Below are 26,579 nucleotides of genomic sequence, written 5' to 3' on the forward strand. Positions count from 1 at the left end.
AAGCTTTTCAAAAACCGCTATCGTTTTGTGGATCTGCTACCGGGTTTTGGTGTGCACCAGGCCTTACTCCCCCTCATCTGTGACAAAGCACTAGCTGTCATTTGATCCCTCAGCTCAGCTGTGTCAGCTGGCGGCCACGGCAGAGCAGCTAATTTGTAAACACAGGATGTTAACAGTATGTCTGCTTCCATGAAAGCAGGAAGTAGACATGCTGCCAGTGATGGGCCGAAATTTCACATCGAAATTCGCATTTTCGCATCGCAATGCAAAATTTCAGAGAAATTGTAATTGATTTCGTATGTAATAGTAGTATTTCATAATTTCACACATTTTTTAAATCGATTTTCTCAAAAACTATACGGTCTTTTTGGAAAATGATTTTGTACCCACGATTCCCTTTAACATAGGTAGCCATTTTGGAGTCCGTAGCATGTATGGGGACTTTGCTATTAACTTCCAAAGTCGGCACAAAATTATGCGAAATTTCGCGAAAATGACACTAATTTTTATGCGAAATTACAAATGACTACGAAATCAATTTAGTTTGCAAATCGTAATGATGCATAGGCGTAATTGCGAAAATTGACACGAAATTTAGCGAATTCGTAATTTTGCTGATTTCGATCATCACTGCACGCTGCAGATTTATTGTAGGATTTGTATTAGCTGTAACAAGGAAATGCTTTTCTGTAAGGCTACTTACACACCAAGACGTTGCGTTTTAGGGGATGTTATGGTCGCATAACGTGCACCTAACACAACGTATGGTGGTGTTGAAGTTGGACGTCAGATTGAGCTACGTTATGCAGCTCTCAAAGCAGCCGCTCCAGGATAGTGATAGGAAGTCCGGATCTTTTTAAGGATTTGGATCATTTGAATCGGATCATTGAAAAGATCTGGATCTTTGAACCGAATCATTTGAATCAGTTTACTAGGGAAGCAGTCTGGGGGTGAAATGATTATCAGGACAGGACTTTCCCTGCACTGTACATTCTGTATGTTCCTGTTTCTTACAGACAGACATCCACTGTGAACCGAATCTTTCATTGTGATGATCCGGATGATTCGACTCACAAAAAAGATCCGGATCAAATGAACCATTCGTTCATGATCCGGACAACACTACAGTCCCACCATGAGTCTCTGCAGTGCAGTGAATATTAATTAGCCATGTGGCTGGCTGCTGAGGAGGAGGGGAGACCTCCTCCTCCAACATTACTGAGCATGTGCAAACAGTCTAACGCTGCTTAGCCCAGTATAACTTACAGCATGCAGCACTTTGTTTTTAACGTGTTGCGTTACTATGTAAGGCAACGTGGGCACATTGATGTTACAGTGCTGTGAGTTAGGCTGCGTTACTGGCTGCTCTAACATGGGACTTTAAAGTCCCACTGTGAAACCAGCCTAAAGGTTATTATGCTGTTGCGTAGCTTACAGAGCAGAGAGGAAGTTCAGAGTTCAGGTCCGCTTTAAGCTGAGTAAAGTGGGGACAGAGTGTACGGAATGGCGGCGGGGACAAATCAATCTTCGGTGGCGCGGTAACGCACGCCGGAGGCGGCATCAAGGGTCTTACCTGCTCATTAACTCGCGGAACGTCGGCTCCGGTAGCGGGAAGATGAAGTTATTAATGACTGACTTTAAGGCATCCAGCGAGACGCGTCCCGTCTGATCCACGTCAAAGGATGCGAACGCCTTCACAAGGTCCGGGTACGCCGAGCAGACCTGTAACGGGAGACATGAAACGCCCTTTTTGCATGAAAGTCTCATAAAAATCTGTTTCTTTTTTTATAAAAAAAAAAAAAAAAATTGCTCTGAATGTTGTAGAGGCGGACAAACGTTCACTCGCCCCAGCTGAAATAATGACATTCCTCATATCTCCGCCGAGGTAACAGGGAATGTGGAGTGATTTTGTTTTTTATAAAAAGTTTTGAATCAGGATGATTTATTGGCTATCTTATTGGCTATCTTCAGTAATCTTATCTTATCTTGCACAGGACAGCAGGAAAACAGAGAGAAATGTACCCTGAATATATTTAGAGATTTCAGCAAGGCTTGGTGTACAGAGGCGCCAGAGTAGAATAAAAATGTTTAAAAACCGTCTAAAACCGCTCACTTCTGCATCTAGACCCATTTAGTTATACTCCTGTTTGCCTGATGAAGCAGGACCACACCTGCGAAACGCGTTGCACTAAGTGGGGTTAAATAAAACGTTTTTTGTATTGATATATTGTGACTCAATTGAGTTCCGGACGCTTACAGGTCGCATGAAAACAAACTCACTGTGGCCATCTTGTGGCCAAATAGTAAAACTACACCCTAAAGCATTTACATATACAATACATTAGTTTTGCACAATAAATTAACTCATTACCTTCCACACTCCCCAATTTTTTTTTTTTTTTGTAATTAAAAAAAAAAATACAATAAAAAAAAAAACATAAATAGTTACCTTAGGGACTGAACTTTTTAAATATTTATGTCAAGAGGGTATAACGCTGTTACTTTATAAACTACGGGCTTGTAATTAGGGATGGATGCAAAACTGAAAAAAATGCACCTTTATTTCCAAATAAAATATTGGCGCCAAACATTGTGATAGGGACATAATTTAAACGGTTTTATAACCGGGACAAATGGGCAAATACATTTAATGGGTTTTAATTACAGTAGCATGCATTATTTAAAAACTATAATGGTTGAAAACTGAAAAATACTTTTTTCCCACATTTTTTCCTATTTTCCCATTAAAACACATTTAGAATAAAATAATTCTTGGCATAATGTCCCACCTAAAGAAAGCCTAATTGGTGGCGAAAAAAACAAGATATAGTTCATTTCATTGCGATAAGTAATAATAAAGTTATAGACGATTGAATGGAAGGAGCGCTGAAAGGTGAAAATTGCTCTGGTGTTCAAGGGGTAAATCCCCTCAGTTGTGAAGTGGTTAATGTACTTGGCTATTGTTTACCTTTAGGAAATATGAAAACACTCAATGTTTATTCCACAAGGCCTAGAAGTCTGTCTACAGCCTTGGGGAGTCAGAAGCACAATGTTCTCCAGTGTTTCTGGAAATACTCTTTAGGGCTCGTTTCCACTATTGCGGTGTAGAATCGCCTGGATTCCACCGCTGATGAAATCGCATGCTGAGCAAGTCCTTTTAAAAGCCTCCGAATTCAAGCATATCATACTTAAATTCTAACAGTACCCAAAATTGCTCCAACTCCACAGCCCTTCCAGTAACACAGGTCACACTTACAATGCATTTGCTGTATGTTTAAAGAGAAATCGTAACCAAGAATTGAACTTCATCCCAACCAGTAGCTGATATCCCCTTTCCCATGAGAAATGTTTTCCTTTTCTCAAATAGATCATCAGGGGGGTCTGTATGGCTGATATTGTGGTGAAACCCCTCCCACAGTGTGATGTCAGGACCATGATCCTGACAGTTTCCTGTCAGTGAACCTCATTGCATTGTGGGAAATAGTTGTTTACGGCTGTTTCCAACTGCCAAAAAAGCAAGCAGCATTTCCTTCCACTGACATCACCTTCCAGCAGTAAAATGTCACCATGAGATAAATGTCAGAATGTAAATCAGGGAGAGGAAAGATTTTACAATGGGCACTGACTAAATCATTTATACATAATTATTGTAAAAATTAAGCACTTTTTATTACATTATTTTCACTGGAGTTCCTCTTTAACGCACGTTACATAATTAGCGTTAATGTGCATTATGTAACATAGGTAACACCTGTTAATATTTATGCGCGCTGTCTGTGCAATAGTGAATACGCCCCTATGCCTGCTTGAGATGCACATCATACATGTTTGTGTCCCTCAGTTGGATAACACATAATTATACGTATGGATAAAAGGGAGTCATTTGATTATATGTATCACTCTATGCTACAATAACGATTGTCAAAACAGGACTTTTTAAAGATATCATTATTTTTATCATTATTCTTGCTGTATATGCCCTGACAAAGCGGCGAGTCCAATGAAACACGTGCAAAGACACTGTGTCAATAAAGCTTTATCTCTGAAGTTAGCGGACGCCGTTCTAGGGGGTAACGGCTGTCTCCAATTAGTTTTATCTTCATGAAACGCCTAGTAAAAGTTTTCCAGCAATTTGTATTATCTAGCACAGCTAAAGCTAGCCATATACACTCACCTAAAGTATTATTAGGAACACCATACTAATACAGTGTTTGACCCCCTTTCGCCTTCAGAACTGCCTTAATTCTATGTGGCATTGATTCAACAAGGTGCTGAAAGCATTATTTAGAAATGTCGGCCCATATTGATATGACGTAGATTTGTGGGATGCACATCCAGGGCACGAAGCTCCCGTTCCATCACATCCCAAAGATCCTCTATTGGGTTGAGATCTGGTGACTTTGGGGGCTATTTTAGTACAGTGAACTCATTGTCATGTTCAAGAAACCAATTTGAAATGATTCAAGCTTTGTGACATGGTGCATTATCCTGCTGGAAGTAGCCATCAGAGGATGGGTACATGGTGGTCATGAAGCGATGGACATGGTCAGAAACAATGCTCAGGTAGCCCGTGGAATTTAAACGATGCCCAATTGGCACTAAGGGGCCTAAAGTGTGCCAAGAAAGCATCCCCTACACCATTACACCACCACCATCAGCCTGCACAGTGGTAACAAGGCATGATGGATCCATGTTCTCATTCTGTTTATGCCAAATTCTGACTCTATTGACACTCATCAGACCAGGCAACATTTTTCCAGTGTTCAGCTGTCCAATTTTGGTGAGCTTGTGCAAATTGTAGCCTCTTTTTCCCATTTGTAGTGGAGATGAGTGGTACCCGGTGGGGTCTTCTGCTGTTGTAGCCCATCCGCCTCAAGGTTGTGCGTGTTGTGGCTTCACAAATGCTTTGCTGCATACCTCGGTTGTAACGAGTGGTTATTTCTGTCAACGTTTCTCTTCTATCAGCTTGAATCAGTCGGCCCATTCTCCTCTGACCTCTAGCATCAACAAGGCATTTTCGCCCACAGGACTCTGGATGTTTTTCCCTTTTCACACCATTCTTTGTAAACCCTAGAAATGATTGTGCGTGAAAATCCCAGTAACTGAGCAGATTGTGAAATACTCAGACCCGCCCATCTGGCACCAACAACCATGCCATGCTCCAAATTCCTTAAATAAGCTTTCTTTCTCATTCTGACATTCAGTTTGGAATTCAGGAGATTGTCTTGACCAGGACCACACCCCTAAATGCATGGACGCAACTGCCATGTGATTAGTTGATTAGATAATTGCATTAATGAGAAATTGAACAGGTGTTCCTAATAATCCTTTAGGTTAGTGTACAGATTGCCCCCAGAGGTGGAAAAATGATCGATCTCTTTGCAACCAGAATCTGCTCAGAGAGGGATCGATTCCCACCACACACTGCACATTGATATTCCATATATTTCAGCAAGAAATCTATTAAAAGTCGATTGAACCACAAGGATCGTCAAAGTCGTCAACAAACAAAATTACAAGTCAAAATAAACACACACATGTCATACTTACCTCTCCTGTAGTCTACTCTTCAATCTCTTCTGCCTCTCCTGCTTCCTGTTTGTCTACTGTGATCAATGGAAATCTCCTTCCTCTATTTTGCAAATGGCCATTACCCCATAACAGCCTGGTCAACACACTGTTAAACTGTAATATCGCCCACTTGAGCCATAGGGAAACATGGACATTACCTTGCTCATCAGTTGTCATTTCAATTATGACTGACAGCAGCTGATATATAACTGACAGCAACTGATATATTTCAGTTCTGTCAAAAGCTTGTCAGAACTGGGAGGAATCATTGTTAGAAGAATATGGTGAGCTTCTGAGAGGAACTGACGGCGAGTATGTAATATTAATTTGCAGGTACATCGTGTTTATTTTAAATAATTTTACTTGGTTCAGGTTCCGTTCTAAAGGGCAACTGAAGTGAGAGAGATGTGGAGGCTGCCATATTTATTTCCTTTTAGGCTTCTTGCACACAGGGACGTTACAGGCGCACGTTAGTGCAGCCTGTAACGCTCCCCCAACGCACAGCAATGTAACACAAGTGGGCTGTTCACACTGCCCACAAGTGCTGCATGCTGTGCGTTCTAAGCGGCTAAGCCGCGTTAGACTGTTTGCACATGCGCAGTAATGTTGGGGAGGAGGGGAGAGCGGCTGGGCACATGGCTAATTAATATTCACTGCACTCAGTGACGTGCAGTGTTTACTTCCTGGAGCGGTCGCTCTGTGCGACGATTGGCCGGGCGGGACCACGTGATGCTGCATGCGTCAAAGAGTGCGCATCACGGACGCCAGAGTGAGCTGCACAACGCGGCTCACTCTGACGTCCAAAGCAGAGAGCACCAGGCTTTGCGTTAGGGGCACGTTATGTGCCCTATAACGTCCCCTAAACGCAACGTCCTGGTGTGTCAGTAGCCTTAAGCAATGTCAGCTGCCTGGCTATCCTGCTGATCCTCTACCTCCAATACTTTTAGCTATATCCCCTGAACAAGAGTGCAGCAGATCAAGTGTTTCTGACATTATTGTCAGATCTGACAAGATTAGCTGCATGCTTGTTTCTGGTGTGATTCAGACACTTTTATAGCCAAATAGATCAGCAGGACAGCCAGGCAACTGGTATTGTTTAAAAGGAGAGAAATATGGCAGCCTCCATATCACTCTCACTTCAGTTCCACTTTAAGACAATAGATTTCTGGCAGGTTCAATCAGAGTGACTGAATCTGCTTGGGAATCCAACAGGAAAACTGATAATCGTCTGGCCACTTTGAGCCTATCGGACATAGAGCGACAGATAAAGGAAACATAACCATTCACCGTCTTAGGCCTGGAACCCACTAGATTGATTTTTTGAGCGTTTAGGGATCGCTTTAAATCACTAGCGATTTCCCTAAACGCTCTGCCAATGTAAATAAACGTAACAAATTCCACAGTAGCGATTGGGATTAGCAAAATGGCAATCGCAGGACATGCAGCATTTTGGGAGCGTTTGTGCTTCAATGTAAAGTATATAAGCGTTGGCAGATTGCTCATGAATCGCTACACATAGCGATTTGTGTGCGATTTTAAATTACAGCAATCTGTAAAAAAAAGAATGAATTGAAAGGACCAATCAGAATTAAAATCGCTAATCGCAAATCGCTAACCCAATCGCTGGCAAAGAGCTTACACTTTTTAAAATCACTACCAAAATCACCGGAAAACGCTCATGAAATCGCTTACAAAACACTGATTAAAAACGCTAGCGATTGCACTGGCGATTTGTAGTGGGTTCCGGGCCTGAGAGGGGGATAGCACAGCAGTTATCAGCAATCATCATGCAGATTTGACCTTTTTCATATCTCTGTGCTACTTGAGGGTTCGGCAACCAAAAACGAGAAAATAAAATAAATGTGCTTGCATGACGTGGAGAAGCCGAGCTGAGTCTCACTGCATCCCACAGACATTGCTTGTATATAGGGGCAGAACTATTCATTACGGGGCCCCCAGAAACATTTTGATGGAGCCCCCCAAAGTTCACACCCTTTCCCAAATCTGGCCCTCAGAACCATTACATTTGTCCCTCAAGGGGTTACCCCACTTTGCATTACTGGATTTACCATAAGGCTCTGTAGGCACGTGCCTACAGGTGCCTGATGTGATGATGGAAAGGCGGCTCACTGCCCTTCCCGAGCACCTCCCTCATCCTGTGCAGAGTCCTGATGAGAGTGTAAATGAGAGGTTACTCACCCTGCTCACAGCATTCCAATGAGATCTCTTTTCAGGCAGGGTCACCTCTAGCTACCTAATACTTGGGGGCACCTCTAGCTACTGAATATTGAGGGTACTTATGGCTGCATAATACTAAGGGGTGCACAGCTACCTATAATGGGTAAGGGAGAAGTGACAGCTGGGCCAACCAGCACACTTGTGGTGGGGGTTTGTAGGTTCATGGAGGGCGGAGTCTAGGGTGCCAGGAGATCTGTTCCTATAGGCTCCTGTGAGGTAAATCCGGGCCTGCCCAGAGAAAAGCTATAGTGGAGGTGAAGCCCTAGAACATCAGAGAATATGGGGGAGATGGGGGAAAGCACTAAATAATAGGGAACTGTATAGGATAGGGTGGGAGCCTCTAGACACCAGGAAAATGCATAGGGGAGGGAGGACCACTATATTAGGTAAAGCCTTAATGCTGCAACCCAAGTGATAATACAGCACCAGGGAGTCAACCAGTCCACCCCCGTATCCACCAAGGGTGAAGCGACAGTCTAAAGTAGAAAAAGACTGGGTCTCGACCTGGATTTTAGGCCGATTGGCCAATTTTATTCTGCAAATACCACAGTGCAAAAGCACGTTTCGACCTGATGGTCTTTTTCAAGTCGAAACGTTGTGCTTTTGCACTGTGGTATTTGCAGAATAAAATTGGCCAATTGGCCTAAAATCCAGGTCGAGACCCAGTCTTTTTCTACTTGAGAGAGGACCACTAGACACCAAGGCACTGCATAGGGGTTGGAGGGGGGCCATTAGACACCTGGGAACTTTAAAAGGCAGGAAGGTGGCCAGTAGACATTGAGGTTGGCCCGTGACAATGTTCCAGTGTACAATTTCGGCCCACTTTGTATTTGAGTTTGACACCCCTGGGCTAGCATCAACCAGGCCCCTAGTCATTATCCAGGCCCTAGGCAGCTGCCCACGTTGCCTTGTAGATGATCCGGCTCTGGCATGGCTACCATTAGCTATTCACCTAACCAAGTATCTCTGCACAGATCAGATACGCCCTGCCGCTGAATACGATACAGGAGGAATACATTCGCGCTCCCTCACTCGCTTGCTTTAAGCACTTGGAATAAATGGATGCAACATTTTTTTATGTATTTTTGTTTTGAATTATGACTCGCTTGTAATGCATCCCGCTGAGCTAAAAACCATTCAACTTTCTCATTTTTCTTCCCCAACAAAAAAAAAAATAGGAATATCTGGTGGAAAAAAAATATAATTTCATATCAAGTAATAGACATGCGAGCCCACGCTGAGAGGTTTGTTGCTTTTCAAAGGGAGAAAATTGAGCCGTGTTTTTAGTGCTTTTGAAACGGAGGATATATTTTCGGATTTTTTTTGTTAGTTTGTTCCCCCCAAAAAATGGATTATCGATTTATATTTATCTGCGGATAAAATTAATTATTCATGGCTCGCAAGTCGGCACACGTGATTCACACAAAACGATGAAAGGGGGGGGGGGGGGGGGGTCGATGAGACGGAGAAAAATAGAAAAGTAACGCAGCTCCGAGCCGTGGATAGACATAGAGCTCGTCGGCGGGTTTTCGTTAATTAGAATGTTTACGTTGCGCATAACGCCTTCCGGGATCGCAGAGGCGGTTCGGCTGGTGAGGTGCGCGGTCGTACGTTTACCCTGGTTTACATAATGTAACGCACTCGGTTCTGAGCTCGCCACCATTAGATGTGGAAGCAGTTGGTCACTATAGAAGCCTATTCGAATGAAGATGACATCTGCGCAGTATGGAACAGGGGTCAGAGGTGCATGGCAGGTGATTTCGGCATGCGCTCTTCTCCGCGCTGTGTCTGACCTGTCATGGACATAATGTTATTATGTCTATGGCCGCATAGCAGTGTAATTCAGGTGCCGGAGATAGCGGACCCCAAATTACTTCTCTCTGCAAGTTGCTACCACTTAGGGGAATAGTAATGAAAGAGAGTCTGAAGTATTTGTTTTTTTCTCTTTTTATTAATCGGTCATCTTCAGCATTACAATACAAGCTGATTTGCTGCATCCCCGCGGCAGAACGAGGTATTTATCCCCCTGAAATACCAGGGCAAAGTTTTGCGTTGGCAGGATTTTGCTTCCTGGTAGAGGCAGAGCTGTGAGCAGTAGCTCTGCCTCTTCTCCAGTCAATCTCCGCCTCTCCCGCCCCTCTTAGTCTTCCTTCACTGAAAGGGGCAGGGAGAGGCAGAGATCGGTGGAGACTGACTGGGTGGAAGGCAGAGCTACTGCTCACAGCTCTGCCTCTACCAGGAAGCTAAATCTTCAAAAGTCGCTGAATTTTGCCCCGGTAATACAGGGATGCGAGAATCAGCTTGTATCTTAATGCTGAAGATGACTGATAAAAAGAGGGGCAGACCTGCAGTCTCAGGCAAATAAAGCCACAGATGGAAGGATAACTGACATACACTAAAGGTGGATAGATTAACCGAATCGATAAGTTTATTTCGACTGATCCCGCCAATCTGATCGGATTGGTTAGTGGGTTGTCCACTGTTAATGGGCACCACCAGACATCTGTGATTGATCAGAATGAGGATCAGAAATTATTGATCGTTCCATGGGGTTGTATCGTTAATAGCCACCTTTATGCATACGCACATTCAATTTTGATTGGCTGATGATTGCTCCATTTTACCACTTCCAAGTAGTATGCAAATGTACCTACACAATTTGTTCATAGTATTGAAAATCTATTGTCTTTCATACTACTTGGTGGTGGTAAAATTGGCCAGTGATTGGCTAGTCAAAATTGGATGTGTGTAAGCACCCTAACTGTACCCTTCATTATCATACTGGTTGAACTAGTTACCTGGAACAGGCATGCACCCAGGGGAGCCCAACCTGTAACAAGCATGCAGCCAACAGAGCCACAAGTGGAACAAGCATGCAGCCAGCAGAGTCCCACCTGGAACAAACATGCAGTCAGGGAGCCCCACATATAACAAGAATGCAGCCAGCGGAGAGGGACCTGGAACAAGCATGCAGTGAGGTGAGTGACACCTGGAACAAGTATGCAGCCAGTGGAGTCACACGTGTAACAAGCATGCAGCCAGTGGAGTCACACCTGGAACAAGCATGCAGCCAGGGGAGTCACACCTGGAACAAGCATGCAGCCAGTGGAGTCACACCTGGAACAAGCATGCAGCCAGGGGAGTCACACCTGGAACAAGCATGCAGCCAGTGGAGTCACACGTGTAACAAGCATGCAGCCAGTGGAGTCACACGTGTAACAAGCATGCAGCCAGTGGAGTCACACCTGGAACAAGCATGCAGCAGAGTCACACCTGGAACAAGCATGCACCCAGCAGAGCCACACCTGGAACAGGCATGCAGCCAAGAAGAGTCACACCTGGAACAAGCATGCAGCCAGAGGAGTCAAATCTGGAACAAGCATGCAGCCAGAGAAGTCACATCTGGAACAAGCATGCATCCGGCAGAGTCACACCTGGAACAAGCATGCAGTCAGCAGGGTCACACCTGGAACAAGCATGCAGCCAGTGGAGTCACGCCTGGAACAAGCATGCAGCCAGTGGAGTCACGCCTGGAACAAGCATGCAGCCAGAGAAGTCACATCTGGAACAAGCATGCATCCGGCAGAGTCAAACCTGGAACAAGCATGCAGTCAGCAGAGTCACACCTGGAACAAGCATGCAGCCAGTGGAATCACGCCTGGAACAAGCATGCAGCCAGAGGATTCACACATGGAAAAGGCATGCTGCCAGCAGAGTCACACCTGGAACAAGCATGCAGCTAGCGGAGTCACACATGGAACAAGCATGCAGCCAGCAGTCACATCTGGAACAAGCACGCAGCCAGAGGGTGCACACATGGAACAAGCATGCAGCCAGCAGAATCACATCTGGAACAAGCATGCAGCCAGTGGAGGTGCGCCTGGAACAAGCATGCAGCCAGAGGATTCACACATGGAACAAGCATGCAGCCAGCGGAGTCACACCTGGAACAAGCATGCAGCCAGCAGGGTTACGCCTGGAAAAAGCATGCAGCCAGGGGAGTCAAACCTGGAACAAGCATGCTTCCAGAGGATTCACACATGGAACAAGCATACAGCCAGTGGAGTCACACCTGGAACAAGCATGCAGCCAGTGGAGTCACACCTGGAACAAGCATACAGCCAGTGGAGTCACACCTGGAACAAGCATGCAGCCAGTGGAGTCACGCTTGGAACAAGCATGTAGCCAGTGGAGTCACACCTGGAACAAGCATGCAACCAGGGGAGTCACACCTGGAACAAGCATGCAGCCAGTGGAGTCACGCTTGGAACAAGCATGCAGCCAGGGGAGTCACACCTGGAACAAGCATGCAGCCAGGGGAGTCACACCTGGAATAAGCATGCAGCCAGTGGAGTCACACATGGAACAAGCACGCAGTCAGCGGATTCACACCTGGAACAAGCACGCAGCCAGTGGAGTCACACCTGGAACAAGCACGCAGCCAGCGGAGTCACACATGGAACAAGCACGCAGTCAGTGGATTCACACCTGGAACAAGCACGCAGCCAGTGGAGTCACACCTGGAACAAGCATGCAGCCAGTGGAGTCACGCTTGGAACAAGCATGTAGCCAGTGGAGTCACACCTGGAACAAGCATGCAACCAGGGGAGTCACACCTGGAACAAGCATGCAGCCAGTGGAGTCACGCTTGGAACAAGCATGCAGCCAGGGGAGTCACACCTGGAACAAGCATGCAGCCAGGGGAGTCACACCTGGAATAAGCATGCAGCCAGTGGAGTCACACATGGAACAAGCACGCAGTCAGCGGATTCACACCTGGAACAAGCACGCAGCCAGTGGAGTCACACCTGGAACAAGCACGCAGCCAGCGGAGTCACACATGGAACAAGCACGCAGTCAGTGGATTCACACCTGGAACAAGCATGCAGCCAGCGGAGTCACACCTGGAACAAGCATGCAGCCAGCAGAGTCACACCTGGAACAAGCATGCAGCCAGCGGAGTCACGCCTGGAACAAGCATACAAGCAGTGGCGTCACCTGATCTGCATACTGGTAGTTATCAGAATGTATGAGAGGCATAGGATCAGCACAACATTTCTTTTTTAATAAAGGAAAGCGACAACGGCGCCTCCCGCAGTTCCCTGACTTCTGTTTCTGCATTGAGGGAAATAACTCGAGAGATTAGCTACAGATAAATTTAATCCGCGAGGAAAACAACACAAAGAAAAATGAACGCCTCTTCGGTGGCATCTGGCTATAGAACGTGCCTCACAGCCACACATAACCGGAGATGTATTCGCTGTCGCCTGTTTACTCTAGCGACGACAGATGGTTTCAGATTGGAAACGTCCTTCTATTTAATTGCAGATACATTCCTTCTTACAATATATTTCCTTTGTGTTCGGGAAATACATGCAGCGCCATACCAGGAGAAAAAAAGTATACTTTTCCTTTCTTAAACGTCGGCCGCAATTGCGTTAAGTTCCTTCCTCATTTCCATAGCGGCATTGTGTACCATCGACTGGCGCCATGGCAACAGGGAAAATGGGTATTGTTTCGCTTGAGACAAACCATATTGTTTTCCAATCTGTCACTGACTCGCTGTCTTTCGTTTTGAGAGATGATTCAACCTTTGTCTCGATTTTCTATAAGCTCCTTCCGCTTCTCACATCAGATGGATGAAAGGAGACGGCGGGAAAAGGACTCTCCTCAAAAACAATGAGGTGATGATTGCCGGGTGTGTGGTGTCCCCTTGTAGAGGGTGTGGTCAGTGCAATGGAATTGCTGTCTATCATTATTTCTCGTTTCTGGTCATGAGGGGACTTAGCTTCTTGGCTTGTGAGGCCTTCTAGAGGCCAACCGACTCAATTAGGCGTCGAGGGCGAACTCTCACCTATAAAGGGGTTCATTTCCACAGTGAGCGGTTAATCTGGACGGCAGCATTTGGCTTGTACGCACATGATGTTGCAGAAGTCAAGTTTTCAACCCCCGTTTCTTGCATTTGGCGGCAGGAGAAGAGGTGACAAAAAGTGAGTGTTGGTTAAGTCAATCAGCTGGCGTTAGGAGGCATCGTTTGGGAGGGTTATCGTAACTTTTGGTGGTTACTCTTAGTTATTGTTGGCACCAGCGATCAAATGATCGCACTTCGTCTCTTATCAGCTTGGACATTCACACAGCTTTAAGCAGACCGATGTAGACCCTGGACGCTCAAGCGGTTTAAGAAATTGACTGGCTTACTGATTCAGAAATACAAGGTGTTCATGTCGTCAGTCCTCTTAGTTACAGCAGTGAAGCAAGAATATGAATATTACTGCAGATCTTGATGTAGCGGTGTTGCAACCAGAAGTCAGCACTACTAAAGTCACATTAGGAAGCTGCCATCAGAAGTAAGCTAAACTAAGCTACACAAACTAACATAAAGCAATGAGAAAGGAAAGTAAAAAGTGAAGTACCCATAAAACTAGGGATCAATCTGAAATACAGAAAGACCTCTAGCTTCACAAGGGTTAATTAGTCACATCCCACTGTAGGTGGGCTGTAAGTGAGTCATGGATGTCAATCACATTAGGAGCTTTCTGTTGGCTTCCATGATTGAATGATTGACAGCACATACACTGCTCAGAGTCGGAAAGCTATACTTGGGAGTTCTTCCAGTCTGTTCCATGCTGTCCTGGAATCAGTGTTTTGCTTAAAGACTGTGCAAGTACGAAAATGTTTATCCTGCTAGTGCCTGGCAGTCTGTACAATAGGTAGATAAGGTCCTAGCTCACCTTTCTACAAAGCACGATGCTGCATTGGAAATCTGAATATAGTCTTCTGCTGAAACATTGGTTCATAAGTGAAGGTGGGTTTTACATTGCAAGAACCTCAGCAAATTCTTACAATTGTAATTGGTTTTATTAGATATGGTTAAGCATTAAGAATGTTGGGGGGTGAGGGATGGGGTGTACGGTTAGGTGTTGAATAGGGTTTAATGCTAATGAGGGCCAGTAGAGTTAGGATTCAGGAAAGAGTTAGTGTTGGAGGGCAGGTTAAGTCTCGGTCACAAGAAGGGGTTAATGTTAAAGGGTCACTTGAGGCAAAAAAAAAAAATCAGTTTTACTCACCTGGGGCCTCTATACTGCTATTGCAGCTAGGAACGCTAAGAATCACTTGCATTCCCAGGCCTGTCGGCCTGTCATCAAAAATGGACGCAGCTGCCGGCGGGGACAGGAGGATTCGAGCGAGACTGCGTGGGGGCACAGGATGGCTGCAGGGGGCTGGTAGAAGCTCCAGGTGAGTAAAACTATTTTTTTTTCGTCTTAAGTGTCCCTTTAAGCAGGAAAGGTGAAGTTAGTAATCAGAAATGGGTTAGTGTTGGAGGACCAATAAGGGTTAGGTCCCAAGAAAGGGTTGTTAAGGTTAGGGCAGTGATAGGCAAACTTGGCTCTCCAGCTGTTAAGGAACTACAAGTCCCACAATGCATTTGCCTTTATGAATCATGACTGTGGCTGTCAGACTCCTGCAATGCTTTGTGGGACTTGTAGTTCCTTAAACGACCAATATCACAAAAAAAGTAGGCATTTAAAATCTGACAGAACCGACAGGTTTTGGGACAATCCATCTCCTCATAGGTTATTTCAAGGGTTTGCTTTGTTTTCAACAGCATTTCCTGAACAGCAGTTTAACTGCCAAAATAGCAAGATACCAGCCGGCCTCCCTAAACACTTGCACACTATTATGTCAGTTAGATTTTGCAACTGTTGTTCAGGAAATGCTGTTGAAAACAAAGAAAGCCCTAAGAATCCCCCTTAAAAAGATGGACTGGCCCAAAACCTGTCGTCTGTCACATTTTAACTGCCTACTTTTTTCGCGATAGTGGTCCTTTAACAGCTGGAGAGCCAAGTTTGCCTATCACTGGGTTGGGGTTACGAATTGGGAAGGGGTTAGTGCTGGGGAGATGGATAAGCTTGGAGGTGGGAAGAGGATAGCAATACGGAAGGGAGGTGGAGCTTGGACAGGAAGAGGACAATGTGCGTGTGTGTGGGGGGAGGCATCAGAAAGGGGTAGTTGTTATTGGAGGGGGGATTTTGTTACAGATAGCAGTAACAGGTAGCAAAATAACAAGTGTGAGAAACAAGAAAAACACTGCTGAATATAGCACTGGAATACCTTCTTCCTAAATGCTGCCTCCAGCTCCTCTGTGGTGAAGTCGTCAGCGTTGAATTTCCCCGGGGTGGACGGCAATCTCCAAGCCTTCTGCTTCTCACGCTCTAACTTCACGGCCTCCCAGTTCAGTGCTGTAAAAAGGCAACATTGGTCTTAGTACAAGAATTAAAGGGGCACTACGGCGAAAAAAATTAAAATTTTAAATATATGCAAACATATAAAAATAAGAAGTATGTTTTTTCCAGAGTAAAATGAGCCATAAATTACATTTCTCCTATGTTGCTGTCACTTACAGTAGGTAGTAGAAATCTGACAGAAGCGACAGATTTTGAACTAGTCCATCTATTCATAGGGGGATTTCTCAGGGATTTATTTATTTTCAAAAGCACTTAGTGAATGGCAGTTGCTGTGTCTAACTGTCAAAAACTGTAGTGAGCAGGGAAGCTGACTGGCATCATTGTTTAAAACCTTTTTAGGGAATATCTTTATAAAGAATAAAAGCCTTGCTGAGAATCCTCTATGAGGAGATGGACTAGTCCAAAACCTGTCACTTCTGTCAGATTTCTACTGCCTACTGTAAGTGACAGCAACATAGGAGAAAAGTAATTTATGGCTGATTTTACTCTGGAAAAAAATTTACTTCTTATTTGTCTATATATGCGCATATTTTAAATTTTACAATTTTTCGCCATTGTGCCCCTTTAAAGAGAAACTCCAACCAAGAATTGAACTTTATCCCAATCAGTAGCTGATACCCCCTTTTACATGAGAAATAGAATGATTTTCACAAACAGACCATCAGGGGGCGCTGTGTGACTAATTTTGTGCTGAAACCCCTCCCACAAGAGGCTCTGAATACCGCGGTACTCTGGGCAAACTGCCACAATGTAACAATGTTCACAGACAGGAAATGGCTGTTTTAGGCTCCCTGCACACTGCAAATCCGTTTTCCGATTCCGTTTCCGATTCCGATTCAGTTTCCGATTTTCCTTGAATACATTCAACAGAAAAACGGATCAAAAAACGCAGCATGCAGTTAAGATTAAAAATCGGAATCGGATGTAAAAACAGATTAAAAAGCAGAATCGGAATCTGAAATGCATGCAGTGTGCAAGAGGCCTAAAGCTGTCTGTAACAGCCAGAGCAGCTAGAAACAGCTACATAACTTGCCCACAGTAACAATGTCACCATGTAATACATGTCAGAATGTGAATCTGGGAGAGGAAAGATTTTACAATGAGCAAACACTGACTAAATCATTTATACATAATTATTGTAAAAATGAAGCACTTTTTTTTATTAAATTATTTTCACTGGAGTTCCTCTTTAAGTACAGTTATAGGGAAGAGATATGGGCAGAGCATGTACTAATATATATATCATTTTTTTTCCATGTAGTCTCTTATACTACATAAAAGTGGTGAGATTGGTGATCGATTGTACAGTCAGATTGCAGTGTGTTTGCTTAAAGGATACACGAGGTGACATGATGAGACAGGCATGTGTATGTACAGTGCCAAGCACACAAATAATCCGGGTTGTACCATAGCGTAACTCTTACCGATAAGCAATTACAGCCATAAAACACTTTCCTGGCAGAAAATGGCTTCTGAGAGCAGCTCTGGCATGCTTCAACGCATGGGTCATTGAGCAGAGACGATGAAACAGTAAAAACTTAAAAAGTAGATTTAAAAATAAAACTGTGGGATATCTAAAAAAGTCCTATTTAGGACAAGGAGGATAGATATAATTGTTTATCTCATCAGGTTATTTTCACCTCCGGCTTCCTTTTAGTGTATGTTTGGCATTCTTTCCTACGTTGGTACAGACAAGCATCACAAAGAGAGAAAATGAAGTTTATGAAGTGTATGAAGAGCACACAAAGGTTATATCACGCGTCACAGAGAGACACTCCTTCACTTACATTATATAGAGAGCTGAGCCGCTGCTGCCAATCCGGGGAAAGAGATGCAGAGGGGAAATAAAACAGACACCAGTTCAACCTCTATCACGTTTCCACACCCGGAGTGCCTATCGGGCAAGCCTGACACGTCCCCACAGGGCAGGGCAGCAGAGAGTGCTACTGCTGTGATGCCCCGAGGAGACCTGCAGCGCCGGAAGCAGGAATACAGTGCTGCCCATAATTATTCATACCCCTGGCAAATCTTGACTTAAAGAGAAACTCCAACCAAGAATTTAACTTTATCCCAATCAGTAGCTGATACCCCCTTTTACATGAGAAATCTATTGCTTTTCACAAACAGACCATCAGGGGGCGCTGTATGACTGATATTGTGGTGAAACCCCTCCCACAAGAAACTCTGAGGACCGCGGTACTTTTGACAGTTTGCCACAATGTAACAAGGTTCACAGACAGGAAATAGCTGTTTACAGCTGTCTCTAACAGCCAGAACAGCTAGGAACAGCTACATAACCTGCCCACAGTAACAATGTCACCATGTAATAAATGTCAGAATGTAAATCAGGGAGATGAAAAATTTTACAATGAGCAAACACTTACTAAATCATTTATACATAATTATTGTAAAAATGACGCACTTTTTTTTATTACACTATTTTTACTGGAGTTCCTCTTTAAAGTTACTTTTATTCAACCAGCAAGTAATTTTTTGACAGGAAATGACATATTGGCCTCAATTCACTAAGCTTTATCAAACACTTTATCAAACGTTTGATAATTTACCTCATGGGTAAAATCTTATTTTGAATTCACTAAGGTGTTATAGATTTGTTAAATGTTTTATCGATAAAACATTCGATAAATATATAACACCTTAGTGAATTCAAAATTAGATTTTACTCATGAGGTAAATTATCAAACGTTTGATAAAGTGTTTGATAAAGCTTAGTGAATTGAGGCCATTGTCTCCCAAAAGGTAATAAGACGATGTACACGAGGCATTATTGTGGGAAAAAACATTTCTCAGCTTTTATTTACAAAAGTGTCCAGTCCAAAATTATTCATACCCTTCTCAATAATCAATAGAAAGACCTTTATTGGCCATTACAGCAATCAAACGCTTCCTATAATTGCAGACCAGCTTTTTGCATGTCTCCACAGGTATTTTTGCCCATTTATCTTTAGCAAGGAGCCCCAACTCTTTCAGGTTGGAGGGCCTTCTTGCCATCACTCTGATCTTTAGCTCCCTCCACAGATTCTCAATTGGATTCAGGTCAGGACTCTGGCTGGGCCACTTCAAAATGTTAATGTTGTTGTCTGCTAACCATTTCTTCACCACTTTTGCTGTGTGTTTTGGGTCATTGTCATGCTGAAATGTCCACTGGTGCCCAAGGCCAAGTTTTTCTGCAGACTGTCTGATGTTGTCGTTGAGAATCCTCATGTATTATTTTTTTTTTCATGGTGCTGTTTACAATGATTAGGTTTCCTGGTTCATTGGCTGAAAAAACTCCCCCAAAGCATTAGGTTCCCACCACCATGTTTGACAGCGGGGATGGTGTTCTTTGGGTTGAAGGCTTTTCATTTTTTTTACGCCAAATGAAGGAAACATCATTGTGACCAAACAATTCAATTTTTGTTTCACAGAAGACCAGAAGTCGTCTTCTTTGTCTAGATGAGCATTTGCAAAGGCCAAGCGAGCTTTTGTGTGCCTTATATGGAGAAGTGGCATCCTCCTTGCTCTGCATCTGTGGAAGCCAGCAGTGTGGAGTGTCCGTTGGATTGTCTTCCTTGAGACATTGCCACCAGCAGAGCCCAGATTCACCAGGATGGCCTTGGTGTTGATCCTCAGATTCTTTATTACCTCTCTCACTATCCTCCTGGCCAGCACAGGTGTCACTTTTGACCACATCCTCTGAGATTTTCCACAGTGCAGAACATCATATATTTTTATAATAATACTTTGCACTGTAGCCACTGGAACTGGAAAAGCTTTAGAAATGGCCTTGTGGCCCTTTCCTGACTTGTGAGCAGCCACAATGCGCAGCCGCAGGTCCTCACTGAGCTCCTTTGTCTTAGCCATGACTGTCCACAAACCAAGTGCAGAAAGCTGCTGTTCTTCACCTGTTGACTTGATTAAAACAGCTGTTCCCAATTAATCAGGGTAATTAGGAAGCTTTGGAACAGCTTGGACTACTTGGAATGGTATAGAACTTTGGATTTTCCCATAGACTGTGACCGTTTGTGAAGGGTATGAATACATTTGGACTGGACACTTTTTGCTCAAATGTAAATATAAACTGAGAAATGTGTTTTTTCCCCACAATAATGCCTCTTGTACATCGTCTTATTATCTTTTGGGAGACACTTATGGTATTTCCTGTCAACAAATTACTTGCTGGTTGAATAACAGTAACTTTAAGTCAAAATTTGCCAGGGGTATGAATAATTATGGGCAGCACTGTATATATATTACTCCCTGTGCTACTCTGCATGCAGATGGCAGGAGGAGGGGCCTCCAAAGCCCCTAAGTCCTCCCCTGCAATCGTGGGGGTTTCTGGGGCTACACCCATGCTTTCCAGACACGCCCCAGAACATGGATATATCATAGCCAGCAATGCTATCTACGAGACATAGGTTACGACGGACGCCACAATTACACGGACGGACGCAGCGGACCATATGCCGGATCTCCTGCGACCGCCACCATTCCGTCCGGCGGTGATTGTGAACCCAGCACACGACTGGATGCTTCGAGCGTGCACCAGCGCTCATGTTTGCGCGTCTCGTAGAGCTGATCGCCCCTCGCTGAGTCTGCAGCTCCTAATTATTCCCCAGGAAAGAGCAACGCGACGTTCTGCTTCTTCTGCTAATAAACAACGGCCGTTAATTACCAGATATTCTGAAGATTTATATTCCTGATGGCTGAAGAATGGGTTGTTTACTTAGCGGCACACCACGATCGCGAACGTGTCGGGAAAACAAAAAGGCAGGCAAGGGACTGGGGAAACAGAGGAGAGATCTTCCCAAACATTCATCAAAGAAAGGAGCTCGGCAGCCGAGACAGGTTGCTACGGGCAACAGTGCTAGTTTGGCACACCTCAATATTTTGGGCTTGATTCACAAAGTGGTGCTAACAGTTAGTGAAAAGCCCTTTATCACACCTAAAACCTCTTTGCGCGTGCAAAGGCCCGATGCGTGCGAAAGTCGCATCGGGTGCAACAAAAAGGCGCACCCTATGCACCTAGAAGGTCGCATTGCATGCGCCCTAAATGTCACATGGGTGCAACGTTTAGGGCGCATGCAATGCGACCTTATAGGCGCATAGGGTGCGCCGTTTTCGTCGTACCCGAAAGCCTTAAGGCGTGCTAACTAGGTTAGCACCGAATAGTGAATAAGGACCTTTATTTTGGAGATAGTCCTGTTGCTTATGATGCTCTAAAAATGACCTGAAGACTCTATAGTAACCCAGGAATAAAACGAGATACAGATAATCTAAAAATGTCACCTGAAGCAACAGTGATCTATTCGGGTGACTGTTTAGGAACGCTCGCTCCCAGGTGTGTTGCTGGGCTCTCTGCTGAGCACTAGAAACACTTATCTTTTTCTATTCTCTCGCGCGCGGTATCGAGCGCGGAATCGATCCGGCAGGTGATCGGACACTTCGTAAATGATCAATCGAGCCATCTAATGGCTCGATCGAGCCCCAGAAACGCACCGTGTATTCCCGGCATAATACTTTTAGTCATAGCCCCTGAACAAGCATGCAGCAGATCAGGTGATTCTGGCATCATTGCCAGATTTGTGATTCAGACACTACTGCAGCCAAATAGATCAGCAGGACTGCCAGGCAACTGGGGTTGCTTAAAGAGAACCCGAGGTAGGATTTAATTATGTTACTGGGGCACAGAGGCTGGTTGTGCACACTAAGACCAGCCTCCGTTGCCCCATGGTGTGCCTCCAGGACCCCCCTGCACGCCGCTATACCCCCCGCAGTGCTGGCGACACGCAGCGCGTCGCCAGCACAATGTTTACCTCTGCGCTGTCAGTCAGCGCCGCTCCCCCGCCTCCTCCGCATCGGCGCTACCCGCCCGCGTCCCTTCCCTCCAATCAGCGGGAGGGAAAGGACATGGGCGGGTAGCGCCTATGTGGAGGAGGCGGGAGAGCGGCGCTGACAGACAGCGCATAGGTAAACATTGTGCTGGCGACACGCTGCGTGTCGCCAGCACTGCGGGGGGTATAGCGGCGCCCAGGGGGGACATGGAGGCACACCATGGGGCAACGGAGGCTGGTCTTAGTGTGCACAACCAGCCTCTGTGCCCCAGTAACATAATTAAATCCCACCTCGGGTTCTCTTTAAAAGAAAATAAGTATAATGGCCTCCATATCCTTCTCACTTCAGTTATTCTTCTAGCTTGCATGCAAATACTATGCAACTTGGAGGTGGATCAATCAAACATATTTCCTGCCAGTTTTTTAAAGGCTCCATTCTAAGCTGCATACCATTTACATATATTAGCATCTCATTGACCCTCTCTAATGAGCAGCCTGTTCCCCTTTAAGGGGAGGGGAAAGAGGAGGGGCAACAATGATTGGCTCAGTAGTGATGTGATTGGGTAAATTATTAATGATGTCATCAGTGGTGTCAGGAAAGATCTGCGGTGGATTTTAGGTGATGCAGATCAGGCGTCTGTATGCAGATTTGGTAAACCATTGGTGATGTGAGCGGTCCTCACCTTGGGCCACGCCTTCTTGCAGCGGTCGGTTCTGCTGCTCCACGTTGACCCCAAGGTTCCGCAGCAGCTCCTTGTAGTCCAGCGTGTGTCTCTTCCCTATAGTGTAGCGGTTCCAGAGCCTGAAAGAAGATACAAGACAGTCAAAAACTGCACAACCTCCAACCAACCGCAGATATACAAGTGCATGAATCAGCAGTATCTCAAAATCACTGAGTGTATGCAAGTGCAGGTGTGACCATATGTATGAGTGCGACTGTGTCTCCAGGTGTGTGCAGGTGTGACTGTGTGTGTATGTGTGTGCAGGTGTGACTGTGTCTGCAGGTGTGTGCAGGTGTGACTGTGTCTCCAGGTGTGTGCAGGTGTGACTGTGTGTGTATGTGTGCAGGTGTCACTGTGTGTGTATGTGTGTGCAGGTGTGACTGTGTCTGCAGGTGTGTGCAGGTGTGACTGTGTCTCCAGGTGTGTGCAGGTGTGACTGTGTGTGTATGTGTGCAGGTGTCACTGTGTGTGTATGTGTGTGCAGGTGTGACTGTGTCTGTAGGTGTGTGCAGGTGTGACTGTGTGTGTATGTGTGTGCAGGTGTGACTGTGTCTGCAGGTGTGTGCAGGTGTGACTGTGTCTCCAGGTGTGTGCAGGTGTGACTGTGTGTGTATGTGTGCAGGTGTCACTGTGTGTGTATGTGTGTGCAGGTGTGACTGTGTCTGTAGGTGTGTGCAGGTGTCACTGTGTGTGTATGTGTTTGCAGGTGTGACTGTGTCTGTAGGTGTGTGCAGGTGTGACTGTGTCTCCAGGTGTGTGCAGGTGTGACTGTGTCTCCAGGTGTGTGCAGGTGTGACTGTGTGTGTATGTGTGTTCAGGTGTCAATGTGTGTGTATGTGTGTGCAGGTGTGACTGTGTCTGCAGGTGTGTGCAGGTGTGACTGTGTGTATGTGTGTGCAGGTGTGACTATGTGTGTATGTGTGTGCAGGTGTGACTATGTGTGTATGTGTGTGCAGGTGTGACTGTGTCTGCAGGTGTGTGCAGGTGTGACTGTGTCTCCAGGTGTGTGCGGTGTGACTGTGTGTATGTGTGTGCAGGTGTGACTATGTGTGTGCAGGTGTGACTATGTGTGTGCAGGTGTGACTGTGTCTCCAGGTGTGTGCAGGTGTGACTGTGTCTCCAGGTGTGTGCAGGTGTGACTGTGTCTCCAGGTGTGTGCAGGTGTGACTGTGTCTGCAGGTGTGTACAGGTGTGACTGTGTGTGTATGTGTGACTGTGTCTCCAGGTGTGACTGTGTCTGTAGGTGTGTGCAGGTGTGACTGTGTCTCCAGGTGTGTGCAGGTGTGACTGTGTCTGCAGGTGTGTGCAGGTGTGACTGTGTCTGCAGGTGTGTACAGGTGTGACTGTCTCCAGGTGTGACTGTGTCTGCAGGTGTGTGCAGGTGTGACTGTGTCTACAGGTGTGACTGTGTCTCCAGGTGTGTGCAGGTGTGACTGTGTCTGCAGGTGTGTGCAGGTGTGACTGTGTGTGTATGTGTGTGCAGGTGTGACTGTGTGTGTATTTGTCTGCAGCTGTGAGTGTGTGTAGATGTGACTGTATGTGCAGATTTGACTGTGTGTATGTGTGTTCAGTTGTGACTGTGTACGTATCTTTTTCATGTGTTCATGCGTTTTTATCTTTGTCTTGTATGTTAATATATATGTGTGTGTGCATGTGTTTGCATGTGGGCCTTGTGCATATGTTTGTGGGCTTGCATATGTTTGTGTGTGTGTGTGTGTTTGCCTAGTAGATGTATGTTTGTATACATGTGTGTATATACACGTTTGTGTTCCTTGTACATGTATTTGTATATGTGAGTGTGTATGTGTGTGACTAGCTCGTGTTGTGTATGTGTGTGTCTAGTATTTGTGCATGTGCACATGCCTGTACCACATGGTGCATGTGTGTTGTCACGTGATTCAGGCACTTACGGTAACGGCATGGGGGTGATGGCGGGTAAGGCCGGGAGTCAAGCCAGCGGACATGTGAGAATGTTACATAGCACAGGCACTGGAGGGGAAATTTAACACTTGGGGGGGACAGTGGCCAGGGGTCCGTCACGGAGTACGTGTTATAACGCCGCTGCTAAGCTGGATGACGGCTCTCCCTGCTGCCGCTCAAATCCCCCGCGGCGTCAGATACTATTCCCCCTCCGAGTCGCAGCAAATCGGAGGGGGAAGTAATTCATGTTCCGGCGATTGCCTTGTGCGCGGTGTGCACTACAGCATCAGTGCTAGAACGGCGCCCAGCCCCGAGACCTTCTGCTTAGTCGTTACGTACATCACTTGTCGCAATACTGCACACCGTTACACCCGCACACCGAATGCAGCACACGCGACCAAGATTTTCCAGCAAGTCCAATCCATGCTTGTGACTGATTTATGACTGAAATTTATAAAATAATCGATTGAGCGGACATGTTGCAGCACCAATTCTTAACCGATTTGATACAATTATCAAAGGGGATGGTTGATTGGGCCGCAAAATCGGGAGATGTATGGCCACCTTTAGGATCAGGGTTAATTGGTTTCATGCTCAGATTTATTTATTTATTTATATAGCGCCAACATATTCCGCAGCGCTGTATTGCCTTGTCACATAACTGTCCCCCAGAGGGGCTCACAATCTAATCCCTACCATAGTCATATGTCAAGGTATGTATCGTGTTGCCTATGTATCGTAGTCTAGGGCCAATTTTAGGGGGAAGCCAATTAAATAATCTGTATGTTTTTGGGATGTGGGAGGAAACCGGAGTGCTCAGGGGAAAACCCACACAGACACGGGGAGAACATACAAACTCAATGAAGATGCTGACCTGGCTGGGATTCAAACTAGGAACCCAGCGTATCCAGCACGCCACAGTGCTGCCCATAATAGGGTTAGTAATACTTGGTACACATCATGCAATTTCCTGTCAGACAGACGAGTCAAATTGATTATTTCTGACAGGTGCAATCTGATTTCCTTTTTCCGATCGAATTTCCAATCACTTGTATAGAAATTGATCAGAAAAACGATCAAAAAAAATCAGATCGGACCTGTCGGAAATAACTGATTCGACTCGTCGATCTGATGGGAAATTGAATGGTGTGTACCAGGCATTGGAAGGTGGCATTTTTCTTGATATCCTGCAGTGTCAATCTCTCGCGGTAGTATGTGATGCCTTTTGCGCATCACCTCCCTTTAAATAAACCTGCAAACAGTAGAAATATTCGGTTTTATATACCGTCGCTGAAATGACGGTCTTTTATTTAAACGCAACTTTCATCGTATATTTTCTTTATTGCCTCGCAATAAACCATACAATTTCCCATCAGATCGACGGGGCGAATAGATTATATCCGACAGGTCCAATCTGATTTACGATTGGTTTTCTGATCAATTTTCCAATCACTTCTATACAAATCTATCAGAAAAACTATCCGAAATCATATCCGACCTGTCAGAAATAATCGATTTGACAGTCGATCTGATGGGAAATTGCACGTTGTGTACCAGCCATTAGAAGGTCGGGGTTTGCTTGATATCCTGCAGTGTCGATCTCTCGCGGTAGTACGCAACGCCTTTTGCGCATCGCCTGCCTATAAATTAGCTTGCAAACAATAGAAATATTAGGCTTTATATCCCATCGCCGAAATGACGGTCTTTTATTTTAAATGCAACTTTTTGACGAACCCGGCCCTTTAATTTTTACATTTCTTTTGCAGCACTTTCATCGTATATTTTCTTTATTGCCTCGCATGCGAGAATTTCTTTATTGCCGCCATGAAAAGTTACGGCGCTGATGCTTCTCGATGCTCTTTTTATTTGTGCCGCACGTCAAATGCAGCAGCCTGCTCCACGGCGGCGTCCCCGCTCAAGGGAGGACAGCTGCGGCGCGGTGAATTGCTCGCCGCCAAACTCCGCTCACCCATCGCTAACCGGCTCCCCTCTCGCATCCTTTCTCCGGCGTCTTAGCCGTTTAATTGAAAACCGCGCAGCCGTTTTAT

General features: G+C 45.3%; 1 protein-coding gene across 2 annotated transcripts in view; it reads right to left on the minus strand.

The window, feature by feature from the left end:
- EFCAB6 (EF-hand calcium binding domain 6) overlaps positions 1–26,579 on the minus strand; it is a 198,912-nt gene that overhangs the window by 108,489 nt on the left and 63,844 nt on the right. For both annotated transcript variants that reach the window (XM_068278177.1, XM_068278176.1), the window contains exons 7-9: positions 22,573–22,691; positions 15,922–16,049; positions 1,574–1,722 (exon numbers count right to left, since the gene is read on the minus strand). In XM_068278177.1, coding sequence (XP_068134278.1) covers positions 1,574–1,722; positions 15,922–16,049; positions 22,573–22,691 — 396 coding nt within the window. The remainder of the gene's footprint in view (positions 1–1,573; positions 1,723–15,921; positions 16,050–22,572; positions 22,692–26,579) is intronic.

The sequence above is a fragment of the Hyperolius riggenbachi genome, chromosome 3 (assembly GCF_040937935.1).
Source record: "Hyperolius riggenbachi isolate aHypRig1 chromosome 3, aHypRig1.pri, whole genome shotgun sequence".
In the NCBI taxonomy this organism is placed as follows: domain Eukaryota; kingdom Metazoa; phylum Chordata; class Amphibia; order Anura; family Hyperoliidae; genus Hyperolius; species Hyperolius riggenbachi.